The sequence below is a fragment of the Cnephaeus nilssonii genome (assembly GCF_951640355.1).
Source record: "Cnephaeus nilssonii genome assembly, chromosome: 19".
In the NCBI taxonomy this organism is placed as follows: Eukaryota; Metazoa; Chordata; class Mammalia; order Chiroptera; family Vespertilionidae; genus Cnephaeus; species Cnephaeus nilssonii.
In genome coordinates this window covers 23176542-23195269 of record NC_137090.1, presented here as the reverse complement: position 1 = coordinate 23195269, position 18728 = coordinate 23176542, and the positions used below count along the sequence as shown (strand labels likewise).

General features: G+C 42.6%; 1 protein-coding gene across 9 annotated transcripts in view; it reads left to right on the top strand.

Moving 5' to 3' along the window:
- Positions 1-18728, top strand: part of ACACA (acetyl-CoA carboxylase alpha) — a 247263-nt gene that overhangs the window by 189789 nt on the left and 38746 nt on the right. For all 9 annotated transcript variants that reach the window (XM_079797353.1, XM_079797348.1, XM_079797349.1 and 6 more), the window contains one exon: positions 17799-17942. In XM_079797353.1, coding sequence (XP_079653479.1) covers positions 17799-17942 — 144 coding nt within the window. The remainder of the gene's footprint in view (positions 1-17798; positions 17943-18728) is intronic.

The window sequence follows — 18728 nt, the reverse complement described above, 5'->3', positions numbered from 1 at the left end:
TCAGGCATGAGAAAGGAAACTGTACGGGAGCTACATGCTCAGATTGCTTCCTCTGTCTTTGTGTGCACTGGTGACTTTCTACATCTCTGTTTGCCTCACTTTCTGTAAGAATCTCTCTCCCAGACTCTGGGTGTGCAGGTCACTTAAGTACATTCTCTTCCCGTGTGAGTGCTGGTCTCTCTGTCTCTTTGTGTCTGTATCTTGCTTCTAGATCCCTCTCTTTCTCTGTGTGTGTGCCTCCCTGAGTATCCATGTGTGAGGACGTCTTTGTGTGTGTCTGAAGCACTGTAGAGCCAGCCTCCTTAAGCCTTGACTATTTTGCTCGTAGTATGTGTGTAACTATGTGAAGTGGAAATGTACGTGGTATATGCAAGATTTAAGATGGAAAACATTTGACCCCCACCTTTTTGAGTCTTCATCCTTTATGTTAAACATTGGGGTGAAGAAAAAGAAGGGAGGAGGTGCGCAGAGGTTGTAGGGAAAAAATCTGTGTGTGCAAGTGCCGATCCCGTTGACCCCTTTGAAAATTGAAATAATGATAATGCGCGTCTCCTGACTGCATCAAAGTATCAGCACATCAAAAGCCAGGAGGCATGAAATGCAAATGATAAAGTGAAAGCAGATGGATTGTGCATGATCGCCTGATGCCCAATGAATTTTAAAAGGTGCCGGTTTGCAAATGGGGAGGGGGTACAGATGAGGGGTGGGGGGATTGAAATAAACACGTTATCCCTGCAATTTTTTTGTTCTTGATGCTCACTCCTGACAATATTTTTTCACACTTGAGTGAACACCCACTCCATCTCTCTCTCTCTCTCTCCCTTTTCCCCTCTCTTTCTCTCTCTCCCCACCCTCACCAACTCCCCCTGCCCCATCCCCCGCCCCTTACACATCTCAGGTCATGTCGCTGCAGCTCCGGTGGAAATAATAAGATATAAACCACGAGGTTGTTATTTGCATAGAAATAGCATGGAGCCCCAGGCAGCAAGGGAGAAGGACACAGGGATCATTTGTCTAAAATTTTAATGAAAACTTTTGCTGAGGCAGATATTTTTTTAAAACTTTCTTTTTCCCTGCATTTCTCCCCATCCCCACCCCCCTCAAACCCCATCTTTGATTTGACTTAACATGGTTCAATTTGAAGAGAAAGGGTGAAAGGGTTGACACTCCACATAGCATATTCCCTTAATGCAGCAACATGTAAATTGTTTATTCCTTTAATAGATATGAAGCCGGAGACACACACATTTCCAATTTAATACATTGCAAGTATGTGTCCAGCTTTTATGGCTACATTCCATCTCAGTATACACATGGTTGTGCCCCGTCGTTAGCCAACCTGTTTTTAATTAGTTTAGACCTTCCTACCTTTTACTTCCAAAGACTATTCCTTTTTAAAGGATTTCTTTCTTGTAGCCAACAGGAGTAACCTGCATATAAAGCAAGAATATTCCCATGGTTTCCTGTTCTTTTACTTTCAGTGGTTTTACTTACACTTACACATTTTATTCATGAGCTCCACCTCTTGACACCGTGTCTTTTGTTCTAAAACCAGAAAGTGCTTCCCACATTTGTATTTTTATCCCTTTCCCCTTGTGATCTCAGTATTTATGTATTCTCTTTTTCTGTCTGTCTTGCTCTTTGTTGCCTGCAGTTATTTGTAAAATCCTACCAAGTTGAGGAGAGAGACAGTATGTGGGTTTTCTTGAGTGTTGCAGAAGCAGATTTGACATTTGTACTACAGGCAGTGGGCTGGTGATTAAAGGCAGTCTGGGTGACTTTATTGGAAACTTAAAATCAAGAACATCAGTCTGGCTTCTTGCTACCTTCTAGGTGGGCTAGTGGTGTCAGAGGCATTTATAGGTGAAGGCTAAAACAGTAAGAGGTAAAGTGACTTGTTTCCCTTGACAGAAACTAGATCAGCGCCAGAACATGAATTTCACATCCCCAAGTTTCAATTAAAATGGGCTCAGTCCTTGTGTCCATAAGGCCTAAAACGAGAAGGTAGTCTGGTCATTTTCCTTCTTGTCCAAATGTCATGAGAGTGATGACATAAATAAGAGAAGCTTCTACGGCCTGCTATGCCATGTCACTCAAAGTAGTAGATCATAGGTTCCCAGCTCTAAAACTGTAGGCTGTGAGTGGCAGATTCCTCAAAATGCCTGGCGGAGTGGGTGAGTGCAGATTTGATGGATGTGACAGACTACTCTGCTTGGCCTGGCAAAAGCAGTGACCTATCTGCTTGGGGAACTGGTGATAGACCTGTAAGGGGCTGAGACGATTTGTAGTCAAGGTGCCACTGGCAGTAACTTTCCATTTTACTTCTCTTTCCCCACAACTCCTCCTCTCCGTTTCTGTTTAGTATGTTTAACACAATTTCAGGTGGTAGATAGGCTGGAAGGACCTCGTATTGTAAGGGGCACTGATGTAGACTAGAGCCTTCTAGTTCTTGGCCCATTGCCCCAGACTTGGTGAGAGCTCTCTCTGTGCACAGAGAAATCAGAATTTGCAGTTTATGGCTTGTCCTCTGGACAGTAACTGTCTATGGAAGTAAGGCCTGTGCCAATGGCTGTGATAGATGGGTTATATAGATCATTCAGGAGGTTTGATTTTTAAAAAAATATATTTTATTGATTTTTTACAGAGAGGAAAGGAGAGGGAGAGAGAGTTAGAAACATCGATGAGAGAGAAACATCAATCAGCTGCCTCCTGCACACCTCCTACTGGGGATGTGCCTACAACCAAGGTACATGCCCTTGACCAGAATTGAACCTGGGACCCTTCAGTCCGGAGGCCGATACTCTATCCACTGAGCCAAACCGGTTAGGGCAGGAAGTTTGATTTGTGGTAAGTATTCTAAAGCTTATGATTTAGGGGGGTAAACACCCCATAATCTCATCCCCTTAGCAAAATCAGGTCCCTATTTCTGCTCCATCTGCCAGGAAAAAAGAAAGTATATGATGGGTGTGGCTAGGACTAGATGTGAGGCTGGTAGATACATGTTTGCAATGTGAAGTTGCTGACTATTGGGTACAGTATCAGAGATCCTCCCATGAGCTTGTAGCACCAGGGGCCTACACTGTACATTCTGCATATTCACCATGACTTGTGACATACGTCATAAGAGTCATGGAAGCTCAAGAAGGGAAGGGGAGCTTTAGCCCTCGTATGATGCAGCATTTTAACTTTCACATAACTTAAGGAGGTGGAATGATTAAGAACATGGACTCTAGTGCCAAACTACCAGGTTTAATTCCTGGCTCTACCACCTAGTAGTTGTGTGACCTTGGACAATGTACTTAACCTTTTCGGGTCACAGTTGTATTAACTGTAAAATGCTGATAATAATAGTACCCATCTACCAGGTTCTTTTGAGGATTAAATGAGTTAATGTAGGTGAATCACTAGCACTGTAGTCTTCCCTGGAATGCATTTAGGGTCCTTTATCATTGCAACTCATTATCCAGGCCCAGGAAAGAAAATACAAACACAACATTCTCTATACTTTCTGATCCTTTGAAGGCAAACATTCCTTTAAGAGAATGTTAGATGTCAGTCCTCACTGTACCAGTACATTCATTATTGACTTTCCCAATAGATGTTATCTAAAGACAATCACTGCACTTTGGAAAGACATTAACATGAGAGGCACCATGTTCAGTCCTGATAGGGTAGTATATGTGTCAGTCATCTGTCTACAAGAGTCCCCAAGGACTTGTTGGTACAATAGCCCATAATCACTTTAAGGATCAGTCCAGCAATTTGCATTTTTAAAAGTCCCTAACTACCTATTTTCACGATGGACAGTCCCTGTACTCCCGAAGCTCCAGATGGGATCACTCTCCTTTTCTAAAGAGGGCATTTGTGCTTCCTTTCTCAGTGAGCCCTGCTGTAGCATTATGAATGAGTTCTCAGAGAGAATTGCAGTGAGAACATCTCCTTAGTTTTCAAGCTCTTCCCTCACTCCTCCTCACAACACACACACACACACACACACACACACACACACACACAATATGGGCAAATCTGGACCTGTTCTTGGGGTTTTGTTTGTTTTTCATTTGATGTTTCTCAAGTTTGGTAGAAAACTGTACCAGGTATGTGTGACTCAGTTAGTGACTCAATCTGTCAGCGGTCTGATCCCTGATTCCTGGCGAAATTGCAGGATGGATTCATCATTTAGAGCTCCATTGTAGAAGTCGCTTCTCCTTCTCTAAGACGACCCCATGTAGGTTTGATGGTTTAGACTTGGAGAACCTGCAGTAAATATCAGTCCAGATCTTCTAGATCAGTGGTTCTCAACCTTTCTAATGCCGCGACCCTTTAATACAGTTCCTCATGTTGTGGTGACCCCCAACCATAAAATTATTTTTGTTGCTACTTCATAACTGTAATTTTGCTACTGTTATGAATCGTAATGTAAATATCTGTGTTTTCTGATGGTCTTAGGCGCTACAGCAGCGGTTCTCAACCTGTGGGTCTCAACCATCGGAAAACACAGATATTTACATTACGATTCATAACAGTAGCAAAATTACAGTTATGAAGTAGCAACGAAAATAATTTTATGTTTGGGGATCACCACAACATGAGGAACTGTATTAAAGGGTCGTGGCATTAGAAAGGTTGAGAACCACTGTTCTAGATGAAGTGAAAGCTCTGAGGCTCTGCTGGGCATTGAATATAGACTCAGTAATGGTCATGTTTGATAACCTTAGATTATTCCCCTCCATTGAAAAGCAACTTTGAACCTCAATTTCCTCTGTAAAATTTTTCCCCCTTAAGGTGAAGATCAGAGGACCTACTAACTTTAAATTCTCTTTAATTTCTAGTATTCTGTTATGCTGTGAAGATGGACATTGATTTGTAGGCAGGGAACCATGTTAGGCTGCTACAGGGAGAGGATAGATTGGAGGAGGAGGTCTAAAAAATTTACTGCATGTTAGGATATTATTTATTAGTGAGATTACATTTTGGTGATATGTAAAATTATTACATATTAGTGAGATTACAAGTAGAAGTTGTAAAGTATAATGGTTTAAAAAAACTTTTAAATATATTTTTATTGATTTCAGAGTGGAAGGGAGAGAGAGATAGAAACATCTATGATGAAAGAGAATCATTGATTGGCTGCCTCCTGCACGCCCCCCACTGGAGATCAAGCCCGCAAACCGGCCATGTGCCCTTGACTGGAATCAAACCTAGGACCCTAGATTCTGCAGGTCAATGCTCTATCCACTGAGCCAAACCAGCCAGGGAGGTTTAAAAATTTTTAAATCTTGTTTTTTATTCATATTACAGAAGAATAAATGCCATGTTGGTGGTGGTGTCCATGATGACAAGTGCCCATAGAATTATAATTGTTGGGAGTGGAGGATCCTCTAAAAGTCCAGCCCCTGAACCGTTGTTTGAATATCCTCTGTGACACCCTTGTCAAATATTATTTAATTGTTCTTGAAAAACTCAACTGGGAAGCTCAGTACTTTTGGAGCCAGTCCCTTTGATCTCGATAAGGTTCTTCCCTGTTTTTAGCTAAAGGCTTTTTCTCTATACAGGCAGACTAATTCCTCTTAAAATGTAGTGTTCAAAATTAAGGAAACAACTGCCAATTTTATGGTCTAACCTACGTAGAACTGAATGGAACCCAAATCTTTCTCATGTACTTTTGCTTTCAGAGTCTGGCCTAGTCTCAAGAACAAATGTAGTAAAGATGAAATGCTATTCAAAGACAGAAAAGAAACTGGATTTATAAATAATGTACTTGCCAGCTTAAAAAAAAAATAGTAGCAAGTACAAGAGAAACAGCTAAAACTTAACACCACAGTAAAGTACTGTGTGGAACCCTAGGGGTCTGATGCACAGCAGCATAATCAGGCATTCCCGTTGCCTGCCTACTTGAAAGTCAGGATCCTGATACACCAGTGATTTTCAACCTTTTCCATCTCATGGCACACATAAACTAATTACTAGAATTTTGTGGCACCCCAAAAACTATATTTTTGGCTGATATGACACCATTAAAAAAGGTATAATTTTAGTTCATTCACACTGGACGGCTATTGTTGTGTTGACTCTCATCTTTTTTAAAATTTAACAATCTAAGGGGAAAGAGGTCAATGCCCCTAACTAAATGGTCAGGTATTGCATGTTTTAGAAATTCTTGTAGCACACTGGTTGAAAATCACTGTGATACACAATTGGAGGATAGGTATTTTTGAGTGCTGTATATTTAGGTACTTAAAACTTATGGGTTCAAGGTTTGGTGGTACTTCTTTTAGGAATCAGTCACATGATGTAGACTGAGGTGCTCTAAAGCTCTAAGGCACACACAATCTGAAATGTTAGAGTGAGCAGTCTCTTGCTGACTTTGTATATGTGGACCTCCATAATATCTCTGCCCTACCTCCAGAGTGTCCATTCCAACCTCCAGGATTGTGTTGCTTCCTGAATTTTGGAATGAAGAAGTGCCTCTACTTCACAGGTTCTGTGGCAGGTAGGGTCGCTACACTTTCTGCTCCTAATAAAACATTGTCTCTGAACTCAAGCTCAGTGCCCTCTTAGGACTATGAACATGTTCCCTTAGGCAGAATGGTTCATCGTCTTCATTTTCCTGTCAGTCATATGTTATACCTTCTTATGCTGCATCGTCTTCACCTTTTTCTCTTTCTACAAATGTTCATAGCTCTGTCTTTGCAAATTAGTGTTCACTTGAAGCTTTGCTATTCCATCTACCTCACCCTTCTCCCCTTAACCTTTCTTTTCCCCCAACCCCAGCCTGAAACCCAAGTAAATTAGCTTCTCACCCCTGCCCCCCAGTTAAAAAAAACCCACACACCCATATTCCTCCAACGGTGTCTGTTCTTGAATTTGCAGTCTGCAGCCATCTCCAATAACCATCAGGCTGTCAGCTTTGCAGCTCCCCACACCTCCCACCTTCCCACTACCTCCCTCCTCCCCCATCACTCACCAGAGGAAAAAGAGAGCCAGAGCAAGAGCTTGAAATATATCATGCAATAGTGTATCATGAATTTGTTGTGAATCACAGCAGTGAAGCAGGTTTATTTATTTCTGAGACCTTAAATCAATACAAAGTAGGTCTCTTAGTTCTGAAGCTGGGATGGAGTGTGAAAAAATGAGCCCATTGTACTCTTAAAACTTTGGGGAAAGGAGATGACAGCTATATAATTCCATTTACCAGGCACTAGGGGCTTTAATGTGAAGGTGACAGGGAGCTCTTTGTGCATTTAGAGCACCATATCTTCTAAATAAAAGATCTGTAGACTTGATAGTGGAGCATAGCTCCGAGTTTAATAATCTCCAAGCATTAGACCGAGCCAATATGTTCCCAAGTCAGAGAGATCCCCCCCTAAACACTCATAAATTAAAAGTGCAAGAACTGCACACATTGGTAGATTAGAAATGCAAGGACTCCAGTCTTTTCTAGAAGGAAGGCAGACCTGGGCCCTGGCTGTGCACAGACTGCTGTGTGAATATGATAAAGACTATGGAAAGGAGACTGTTTAGAAACCTGCCTTCTGGCTGTTCATCATTCTGTGGTATGTCCCCTGTGTGGGGATCCAAATCTAGTTATGTTCCCTTTCATTCAGAGTGGCCATTTTCACAGCCTAATCAGCTGAAGTGTACACAGTTAGGAGTGTTGAATTATGAAAGGAGAAGCTTTAGGTTTACCATACCCAGGTTTCAAGTTTTTTTTTTCTTGTTTTTTTTTCTGGTTGATTCTTTTCTTTTTAATTAAATCTTTATTGATGAAAGTATTACATATGTCCCCTTTTTCCCCCCTCATTGACCCCTTCTAGCCTGACCCTGCTCCCCGCCCCAGGCCTTCACCACCCTATATGCATACAAGTTCTTTGGTTGATCTCTTCCCAGCCACTCAACCTCCCCCACCTTCCCTCTGAGATTCTGCAATCTGTTCCATGCTTCTGTGTCCCTGGATCTATTTTGTTCATCGGTTTACTTTGCTCACTGGATTCCACATATGAATGAGATCATGTGATACTTGTCTTTCTCTGACTGGTTTATTTCGCTTAGCATAATACTCTCCAGGTGTCTCCATGCTATCTCAAAGGGTAAGAGAGCCTTCTTTTTTACTGCTGCATAATAATCCATGGTGTAGATGTACCACAGCTTTTTTATCCACTCATCTACTGATGGCCACTTGGGCTATTTCCAAATCTTAGCTATTCTACATTATGCTCCTATGAGCATAGGGTTGCATACATTCTTTCTAATTGGTGTTTTGGGTTTCTTAGGATATATTCCTAGAAGTGGGATCACTGGGTCAAATGGCAGTTCCATATTTAATTTTTTGAGGAAACTCCATACTGTTTTCCAAAATGGCTGCACCAGTCTGCATTCCCACCAACAGCGTACTAGGGTTCCCTTTTCTCCACATCCTGGCCAACACTTGCAATTTGTTGATTTATTGATGGTAGCCATTCTGACAGGTGTGAGGTGATACCACATTCCGGTTGATTCTTGACTGGTTCCTCGTTTTAATAATGCTTCAGTGTCTGGAATTTAAACCCTTTAAAATAGTATGCACGTAAGAGAAATTGAAATATTGGTGTTATTAAGGCAAAGAACCCACCCTTATTTGACCAATAGCATAAGATGAAAATATGAGAAGTCAAGAGCATTGGAACATATAATCAAGTTTTAAGTATCTTGTTTTCTGTATGACCGGTTGATGAAATATGCCTTTTCTCAATAGATTAGTCAGGTTTGTGTAGCTCAGAACAACTCTGATACAGTTGACTCTTTTTCTTTATTGATTAAGGTATTACATATGTGTCCTTATCCCTCCATTGCCCCACACACACACACCCCCACACACACACTCATGCCCTCACCGCCCTGTTGTCTGTGTCCATTGGTTAGGTTCATATGCATGCATACAGGTCCTTTGGTTGATCTCTCCCCCTTACCCCCACCCTCCTCTACCTTCCCTCTGAGGTTTGACGGTCTGATCAATGCTTCTCTGTCTCTGGATCTGTTTTTGTTCATCAGTTTATGTTGTTCATTATATTCCATAAATGAGTGAGATCATGTGATATTTATCTTTCTCTGACTGGCTTATTTCGCTTAGCATAATGCTCTCCATTTCAATCCAAGCTGTCGCAAATGGTAAGAATTCCTTCTTTTTTTACCGCAGCGTAGTATTCCATTGTGTAGATGTACCACAGTTTTTTAATCCACTCATCTGCTGATGGGCACTTAGGCTGTTTCCAAATCTTAGCTATGGTGAATTGTGCTGCTATGAACATAGGTGTGCATATATCCTTTCTGATTGGTGTTCCTAGTTTCTTGGGATATAGTCCTAGAAGTGGGATCACTGGGTCAAATGGGAGTTCTATTTTTAGTTTTTTGAGGAAACTCCATACTGTTCTCCACAGTGGCTGCACCAGTATGCATTCCCACCAGCAGTGCATAAGGGTTTCTTTTTTTCCGCATCCTCGCCAGCACTTGTCGTTTGTTGATTTGTTGATGATAGCCATTCTGACAGGTGTGAGATGGTACCGCATTGTCGTTTTGATTTGCATCTCTCAGATGATTAGTGACTTTGAGCATGTTTTCATATGTCTTTTGGCCTTCCTTATGTCTTCTTTCGAAAAGTATCTATTTAGGTCCGTTGCCCATTTTTTTATTGGGGTGTTTATCTTCCTTTTGTTAAGTTGTATGAGTTCCCTGTAAATGTTGGAGATTAAACCCTTACCGGTGATAACATTGGCAAATATGTTCTCCAGTGCAGTGGGCTTTCTTGTTTTGTTGATGGTTTCTTTTGCTGTGCAAAAACTTTTTATTTTGATGTAGTCCCATTTGTTTATTTTCTCTTTAGTTTCCATTGCCCTAGGTGTGGCATCAGTGAAGAAATTGCTTTGGCATATGTCTGAGATTTTGCTGCCTTTGGATTCTTCTAGTGTTTTTATGGTTTCCCATCTGATGTTTAAGTCCTTTATACATTTTGAGTTTATTTTTGTGTATGGTGTAAGTTGGTGGTCTAGTTTCATTTTTTTTGCATGTATCTGTCCAATTTTCCCAATACCATTTATTGAAGAGACTGGCTTGACTCCATTGTATGTTCATGCCTCCTTTGTCAAATATTAATTGAGCATAGTGGTTTGGGTCGATATCTGGGTTCTCTATTCTATTCCATTGGTCTATATGTTTGTTCTTGGGCCAATACCAGGCTGTTTTGAGAACAGTGGCTTTGTAATACAGCTTGATATCTGGTATTGAGATCCCACCTACTTTGTTCTTCTTTCTCAGGATTGCTGTAGCTATTTGGGGTCTTTTTTTTTATTTTTATTCCAGATGAATTTTTGGAGAGTTTGTTCTAGGTCTGTGAAATATGCTGTTGGTATTTTAATGGGGAGTGCATTGAATCTATAGATCGCTTTGGGTAGTATGGACATTTTAATGATGTTGATTCTGCCAATCCATCCATGAACATGGTATGTTCTTCCATCTGTTTATGTCTTCCTCTATCTTTTTTTTTTTCAGTGTCCTGTAGTTTTTCTGCGTATAGGTGTTTTACCTCCTTAGTTAAGTTTATTCCTAGGTATCTTAATTTTTTTGGTGTGATGGTAAATGGGATTGCTTTTTAAGTCTCTCTTTCTATAAGTTCACTATTGGTGTATAGAAATGTCATAGATTTCTTGGCGTTAATTTTGTATCCTGCTTTGCAGAATTCATTTATTAAGTCTAATAATTTTTTGATGGAGTCTTTAGGGTTTTCTATGTACAGTATCATGTCATCTGCGAATAAGGACAGTTTTACTTCTTCGAAGTTTTCCAATTTGGATGCCTTTTATTTCTGTACCACTGGGCTCGATGGACATATAAAGAGCTTCCCAGACAAGAAAAAGCTGAAGGAGTTAGAGGGTCTTCATGAAGAAGATAAAAAATATGAACAGTAAAATGCCAATAAATACATATCTATCAACAATGGAATCTACAAACAAAATGAATAAGCATAACAGAAACAGACTCATAGATACAGAGAACTTTTTGTTGCCTGCCAGATGAGTGAGGGAGATGGAATCTCAGAGGGAAGGGGAAGCAGGAAGAGATTAACCAAAGAACTTACATGCATATGTGCATAACCCATGGACACAGACAACAGTGTGATGAAGGCTTGGTGGGGGTGGAGGGCGTTAATGAGGGGAGGAGGGGGACATCTATAATACTTTCAACAATAAAATTTAACGAAAACAAAACAAAATACATAAAAATATGTTTATCATCAGTAATTAGGAAAATGCAAATTAAAATCACAATTAGATACCAGTAAAATAAAAATTTTTAGTTGACAATACTAAGTATTGATGAGAATGCAGAACAGCTGGAACTCTCATCCATATTGGTGGGAATGCAAAATGGTACAGCCACTTAGAAAAAGTTTGGCTTAAAAAACAACAAAGTTATACACTTACCGTACAACCTAGCAGTTCTACTTATAGGTGTTTACCCAAGAGAAATGAAAATCTATCCTCCTATATAATAAAAGCCTAATATGCTAAGTGTCCGGTTGTCGGGTCATCTGTTCAACCAATTAATATGCTAATAATATGCTAAGACTGCTCAACCGCTCACTATGACGTGCACGGAGGATACAGATGCTCCGACTGGTAGGTTAGCTTGCTGCTGGAGTCTGGCCGATTGGAGCTGAGCGAGACGGGCTGGAAACGCCCTGGAGCCCTCCCGCAGTCCCTTCCCGGCTGGTCAACCTCCCATGTCCCTCCCCGGCCCTGATCGTGCATTGGTGGGGTCCCTCAGCCTGGCCTGCACACACTCATAATCTGGGATCCCTTGGGAGATGTTGGAGAGCTGGTTTTGGCCCGATCCCACAGGCCATCTCAAGGGACCCCACTGGTGCATGAATTCGTGCACTGGGCCTCTAGTATCCACATAAAAACTCATACATGAATGTCTATAGCAGCTTTATTCATAATTGCCAAAAACTGGAAACCCAAATGTCCACCAATAGGCAAACAGATGAACAAGTTATGGTATTTCCATAAAATCGATGCCACTTTGCAGTAAAAAGGAGCTACTGATACCAACATCAGCATGAATGAATCTCAGATGCCTTTTATTAACTGAAAGAAGCTACACTTAGAAGGCTACATACTATGTGACTCCATTTTATATAACATTCTAGAAGAGGCAAAACTGTTACAACAGAAAGCAGATCCATGGCTGGTATGTGTGAGAGAAGGACATTGATTGCAAAGGAGATGATGGAACTTTTGGGGATGAAAACTTTTGATGCGCTGTGGTGGTGGCTCTATGACTGTGTTTTTGTCAAAATTCATAGAATTGTACACCTAAAAAAGGATGATTTTCCTGTATGCAAATTGTACCTCGATAAACCAGGCTTTTAAAAATGTCTATATTTGGAAGTAACTTGTCAGTATGTTCTAATTTGTAGCTAAATAGGCAGTTGATGGATCCCTGCAATGAGTGATTTCTCTGGCAGTCAGTGTTTGCTCCGGAAGCCTATGCCTTCTCTCGTGTATTTGACAGACTGTCACATGGCTCTTTTCCAACCACTATTACATTCAGAATGAGTCTCTGTTCCTCACCCAGTCCACCTTCAAATCCGTATCATCCTTCTGCCATCTAGCTCATCCCTCTGCTCCCTCTCTACCTCAGTAAACAGGTCTTCCAGTGTTATTTCAGGCCTGTACCTCAGTCTCTCCTTTGCTGACTATCTTTTCTTACCACGGGTAGCACAGTCTCTTCCCTCTCATTTATCCATCAGCCAGCCTGATCACTTCATAACTTTGCTCCTTACAGAGAGATGTTTGGTCTTGCAGTGAAGGTCTTGAATCCATCTCGTCAGAGGCTTTCCCATCCTGTGCCAGCACTGTATCCCTGTGCCTCTTGTCTATCCCCAACCCTAGCCTATCACTGCCAACCAGCACTCGAGTTTGCCAGTGGCAATCAAGGAGAGGAGGAGAAATTATAACCCTGAGTCTGTGTATTAAGAGACTGTATCTTGAAACCCTCCAAATATTCTGGGTCACATAGGCACTGGTCCTGTCTCCCCAGAGATTTAATTCCATTCACCCTTGGATATATTCCTGGAGAAACATTTACACAGTAATATGTGCTGCACCACTTAAAATTGTTAATTGGAGATTGAATTACTTGTCAGCTTTTAAAAATGTAGTTCTCTCAGGTCAGGGAGGAGGGTGTTAGCAGCAGGAGTAGATGAGCTATTGCCGTTTTTTTCCTTCCCTGTCCTCTTGTCTCTCCCCCTCCCTTTTCCTCTCTCTCATCCTTCCTCCTTTCTTTGTCCCTGTTTTACCACTTTCTCCCTGATCCCGTGTATGCTTTCTCATATCTATCTCACTTTCTGCCTTAGCCAAATTGTTATCAATAACCTGGCAGATCCCAGAGTGACGTTAATATCAAGAATCATGGATGGAATCCAGTGATGACGATTGCTCAGGAAATTTACAAAACCCCTTCTCAAATCCTCTTGAGAATGGAAATATCCTAATGAGAAGGATTGCAGCCAAGGACCCAGCTTGCGTAGCTTAATTCTCAGATGCAGGAAGAATTTGTACTCCCTGCTTCTTTAAATAGAAGATTGCCCTGACCCACCTAGGGGGAAAGATTGGAGAAAGGGGGAAAGCAGTGGTAGATTTCATTTTTTATTGCATCGATATGCATCATTATTTTTCACATCTTGAGCACATGATTGCAAATATTTGCCTATAAGTCTGAGGGTCCCCAGCATAATGTGTATATCAGGACAAAAGCAATGTTTTAAAAAAACTGAACTAACTTGCATCTATGAAACTTGGAAATCTCAATGCCTTTGCTGACAAATATCCTGACAAGTAAATACTACACTCATTCAGCATTACATAGTGATTTCATTTGCACAAAACTTCACAATGCTCTGCCACTTCAGTCAGGAGGCGGGCACCGGGGAAAGGAAGAACGTGTTTATCTCGATCTCCAAAAAGAATTTAAGGGAGAGAGCAGGCGGTATATTAGACTGTTTCCGTTGCCTGCCTGTCAGCTAAGGTAAACCCGAGCTGTTTGCAGCGTCTCTAGATAAGCAGCAGGGGCTGCGGAGGCCTAGCATGCATGTATGACTGCATTCATTTGCACTTCCTGTGTATCTCAGAATTTCTAAAGGCTACGTAGCATCTTTGGTGGGGCCTTTAACAATTGTGCCTCTGCTAATCACTCGCTTTTATGCTGTGCCCTTAATTCTCAGGTCTGCCAGCCCCAATTAATGAATGCTGGGTGAGGCTTACGTTTATGTTGAGAGTGGATGAAGACCCTCTTTCCCCTCAGACTCAGCCCTTATTCAATTCTGCTGGCGTGGGCTCTCTTCAGCTGGTGCCTGTTTTTAATATTTCATGGTACTGCTTCTCCACTTTAGACCTGGGGAGCAGCAAGGTGGGGCCTCAGGAGAGTCACCTCTGTTTGAATGGCTCCTGTGTTTAAATGGTTATTGATGCTTGTTGGGCAGATAAATTAAAAGTTTGTGTCATACAGTAGAAATATGTGAAATAATTTGGGGAATGAAACATAGCAGCAACTTATATAGAAATGCATTTGTCAAAGTTGGAAAAAACTGATGAATGAAATGCATCTTCTTCATGAAAATATTATGGTGATGGGAGTTGTTTACCTCATATTGTTTCTGTAGAAGGTTGGTAGGGCAACATATTGAGGAATAAAAGAGTGGTTCTGTCTATGTGGGCTCCTTCCTTTGTCTCCCTCGATGCGGACCAGGGTTTGCGTAACTGTTCCAGCATGATCGTTTCTGAGTTAGGCAGAATGGGTTTTGTCCTAGCCCAGATTCTGCGTCTTTGGTTGGAGCTTTTGCTCTGAAGTATCCTAAAATCATTAAAACCACTTGAGTCAGCAATGACCCCTATAAATCAGGAGCTATTGTGTGCGCCCTCCTTGTACTGGTGCGTGCTCCAAACATACGGTCATTGAAGATGAACTGGAGGGTACGGCGCTCTCTTCACCGACTGTTAAGTAGCTATGATTGCTAGCGTTTGCTTGTGGTTAGTGAAGCAGGTTTCATTTCTGTGTCCTTCCCCTCCCCACCCCTGACCTCCTAAGATAAGGTTGGTCAGAGAGAGCCATTCGGATACTCTGTCTACCCTGTTCTTTTTCTCTTTAGTTGCAAAATTAAATGAATCTTCTCACATGACAAACATTTGTTTAGCCCAGAAATAATGTTCTTGGTTGTGGTTGGCTCCAAGGTAGTTTTCTTTCTGAATCCAGAGGAGAGGAAGTGTAGAAATACTGCTGCCTTTTCGGAACAAAGCATCAGAACCTGAGTAAAGGGAAGACATGGGAAGTTATTAAATTCTTGCTCCTTCCCAGTTTGTCTCCATTAGTTTGTAAGAATATGGGGCAGAATGGGCAAGTGACAGAGCCTCTGGGAGTAGCCCCGTTACGGATGCTCTGTTTCTTTGAAAGGTGGGGCCAGGACGTTTGAGGAAGGTGTATTTGATCAGCTGCGCTGCTCTTGGTGTGCTCTGGTCTCTCTGCGCGTTCTTCGTCGGTCCATTACTGACTTTGGAGGGATTCTAAGTGGCTGGAGATTATCAAGCACTAGAGGCAGTGTTTTATAGAAAAGAAAATAGTAATTCTCAGTAGAAAATGGTTAAGCTCTCTCTCTCAGGCAGCAAGTTCTTGGCTCCTAACAGAGATTGTGAATGTCAGGTATTCACAGTCAGCACAGTCTCCTTTTTAGTTCTTTCCCCCCTTTTCAGCTTTATTTTAATAATTAAAAATACTGCTGATCACACCGAACGACTTCTGGCGGAGAGGCGGTCTGTCCCAGAAGGACCAGTTGTGGGCCATCAGGTTTATGACGTCCATAAAACCAGAGCCAGATCGGAGCATGGCCTCCCTGAGTGACAGGGTTTCTGCTTCCACCAGGGTCCCCCATCCCTTCCCTGCTTTGGATATTTGTTTTGGTTTCGTTTTTTTTGTCCTGTTTTATTTCCTGATACATGTGTGCATATGTGTACACATTTAAAGATATAAATGAAACAGGTATGTAATGCCCTCTGCCTGTTAGAAAGACTAAAGCCATAAAAATAACAAACGGCGTGTATTTGCTAGAATGTCAAAGTTATGAGTTTATTTTGTAATGATGTGCTCCTGCCTTCATGAGGTAAACTGGCCGTGGCGGAGGTGTTATTAGTAATATGGACTCAGTGGAGCAGAAAGCCGAGTGACCGAGAGATCAGTGTATCAGTCAGAGAGAGGGCAAATGGAAAGAGACAGCAGGAGAATGAGAAAAGAGCCGCCGGCCTGGGCTGAGATTAAAGACAGGCTGAGAGGAGGATGGGAGCCCGTGGTCAGATACAGCCTCCGCTGTTCCCGGGCTCCTTCAAAGGAGCTGCCGGCATGTTGCTCAGCTCAGGGCTGCCTGCAAAGGCTTGTTCTCGGCACTTCCTCATCAAGGGAAGCAGCGATCTGAGAGCAATTTTGCTTTCCGTATGCTTTTCAGGAGAGTCTCTTCCGCCCTTCCTTGCTGAAGTTAAATGGAACCAAGGCCAGCAGGGTCACACTGAGGTGATTACTTGGTCACCAACTTCCTCAGCCTTTGGAGGATCTTAATGTAGGGGCTGACCCAGCAGGCGGGGAACCTCTCGGAGCTCCTAACCAGAAGGGGCACAATGGGCATATATGGAACCTGCTGGTCTTTCATTTACTAGGTTCTCCCCAGAGGCTGGAAATGAGTAAAAGTTAGTAAGGAAGAAATGTTGTGTTGTGGTTATTTTCTAAAGGAGGAGAGGAGAGGGAAAAGAAGAAGTAAAATACAGTAAGCACTCCACAACTGTTTAGAGCTCTCCAGGGCTACCCTAGATGACTGGCAATTACTAACACTCAGCAGTTGCGATAGCCGGTGATCGGGCTGCCCGGCTTCCATCTGCTGGGTCAGAAAACCTCCCTCCCTGAAAGAAATTACTAACCAATCTTCAAGAGAAAAATAAACCCTACAATTTCCAAGTTCAGGAATATGTTTTCTTCCCTTTTTCTTCTTTAACGGAAACTTTGTAGTTTCCAATTGCAGGTGCCTGCCTTCCACCTCACAAGGGTTAACTCTAGGGATACCCCCGGTTTGAAGCTTCGACTTCCCAGGAACCTTGGGAGGGAAGGACAGAGGGAGAGAGGCGGGCTTGGTATAAATCACTGCCCTGCACCCAGCACACAAAGGACTGTAGACTCGAGGGTTCATGTCTGTATCATGAGATGCTTCGGGATTTTGCCAGCCTTAGGGCTTATGTATCGAGACCAGCTTTAAAAATCAAATACAAGGGGGAAAGTAACCCTTTAAAAAAAAGGGGGGGGGGGTGTCGTCTAAACCTCACAGCACTTCTTTAACTGAGACTTGTGACTGACGATTGTCAGAAGACGTGCACATTGCCTGTTTCATGTACATGCACAGTAACTCTGCAGCCTGCAGATGCTGAGGTAGCTCTGTCTCGGGGTCCCAGCCTCACCCACCGCTGTGGTTTCAGCTCAGTGTGAAGTATGCTGTGCATATCTTTGGCAGTTAGGAGAAAGAGAGGGAGAGGCTTGCTCATTTTTTTTTTTTTAATCCTTTTTTGTTTTCTAAGTTTTCTTTTTAGGACAAAGGTCCAGAAAGTCCCTTCAAACAAACCACGGAAGCTGGAATCTCTGTCTTGGGGAGAAAAGAACCCTTTTTAGTGAGAATTACAAAATAGACTTGGCCTTTATTTCTGTCAAGACCAATGTCTTTTCTCTTGCTCTAGGTCCTCGGGCGGGAAGTATATACCTCCAATAACCAGCTCGGTGGCATCCAGATCATGCACAACAATGGGGTGACCCACAGCACCGTTTGTGATGACTTTGAGGGGGTCTTCACTGTCCTGCACTGGCTGTCGTACATGCCTAAGGTGAGCCTGCAGAGCCCGGCCTTTCCGCCACAGCTGCTGCCTCTGCACTTGAGATCTCCTCACAGTCAGGAATCTTTCATGAAATGTTCCTCGGAAAGCTGTTGACTTCTTTTTTTCTTAGAGCCATCTTTTGCCTTCTACCTTTAAAATGCCTTTGGGCCCTGGCCAGTGTTGCCAAGTGGTTGGAGTGTCAGCCCGTGCACCAAAGGGTCATGGGTTCAATTCCCAGTCAAGGGCATGTACCTGGGTTGCAGGTTTGATGCCCAGCCCCAGTTGGGATGGGTGTGGGAGGCAACCAGTTGATGTGACTCTCTCACATTGATGTGTTCTCTCTCTCTCTCTCTCTCTCTCTATCTATCTATCTATCTTTACCCCACCCCTCCCTTCCACTCTCTCTAAAAGGTCAATGGAAAAAATATCCTCTGGGGAGGATTAAACCAAATCTTCAGATTTCATTGGTTAGGCCCCTTTCTGATGTTTTCTAGCCACAGGAGTGTCCATGGCCTACCTGGGCTCAGATCCCAGCATATTAAGGCTTTCTCCTCACTGTGGGTTTTCTCCTTTGTGATACCCACCCCTCCCTCTGGGAAGCTTCCCAGAAAGTCTGGGCACACTGCAGTCGGTCAGAAGGCACCACTTTGGGCCAGAGTCCTACATGGGACTTGAGACCTGCACCTGTTCCTCAGGGCCTGACATGCCATTGGAATGCTTCTAGCTGCTGATTGGGGCTCATGGGGGTAACTCCACATGAGGGCCCTGTTGTCTTTGTAATGACGGTTGCCACGC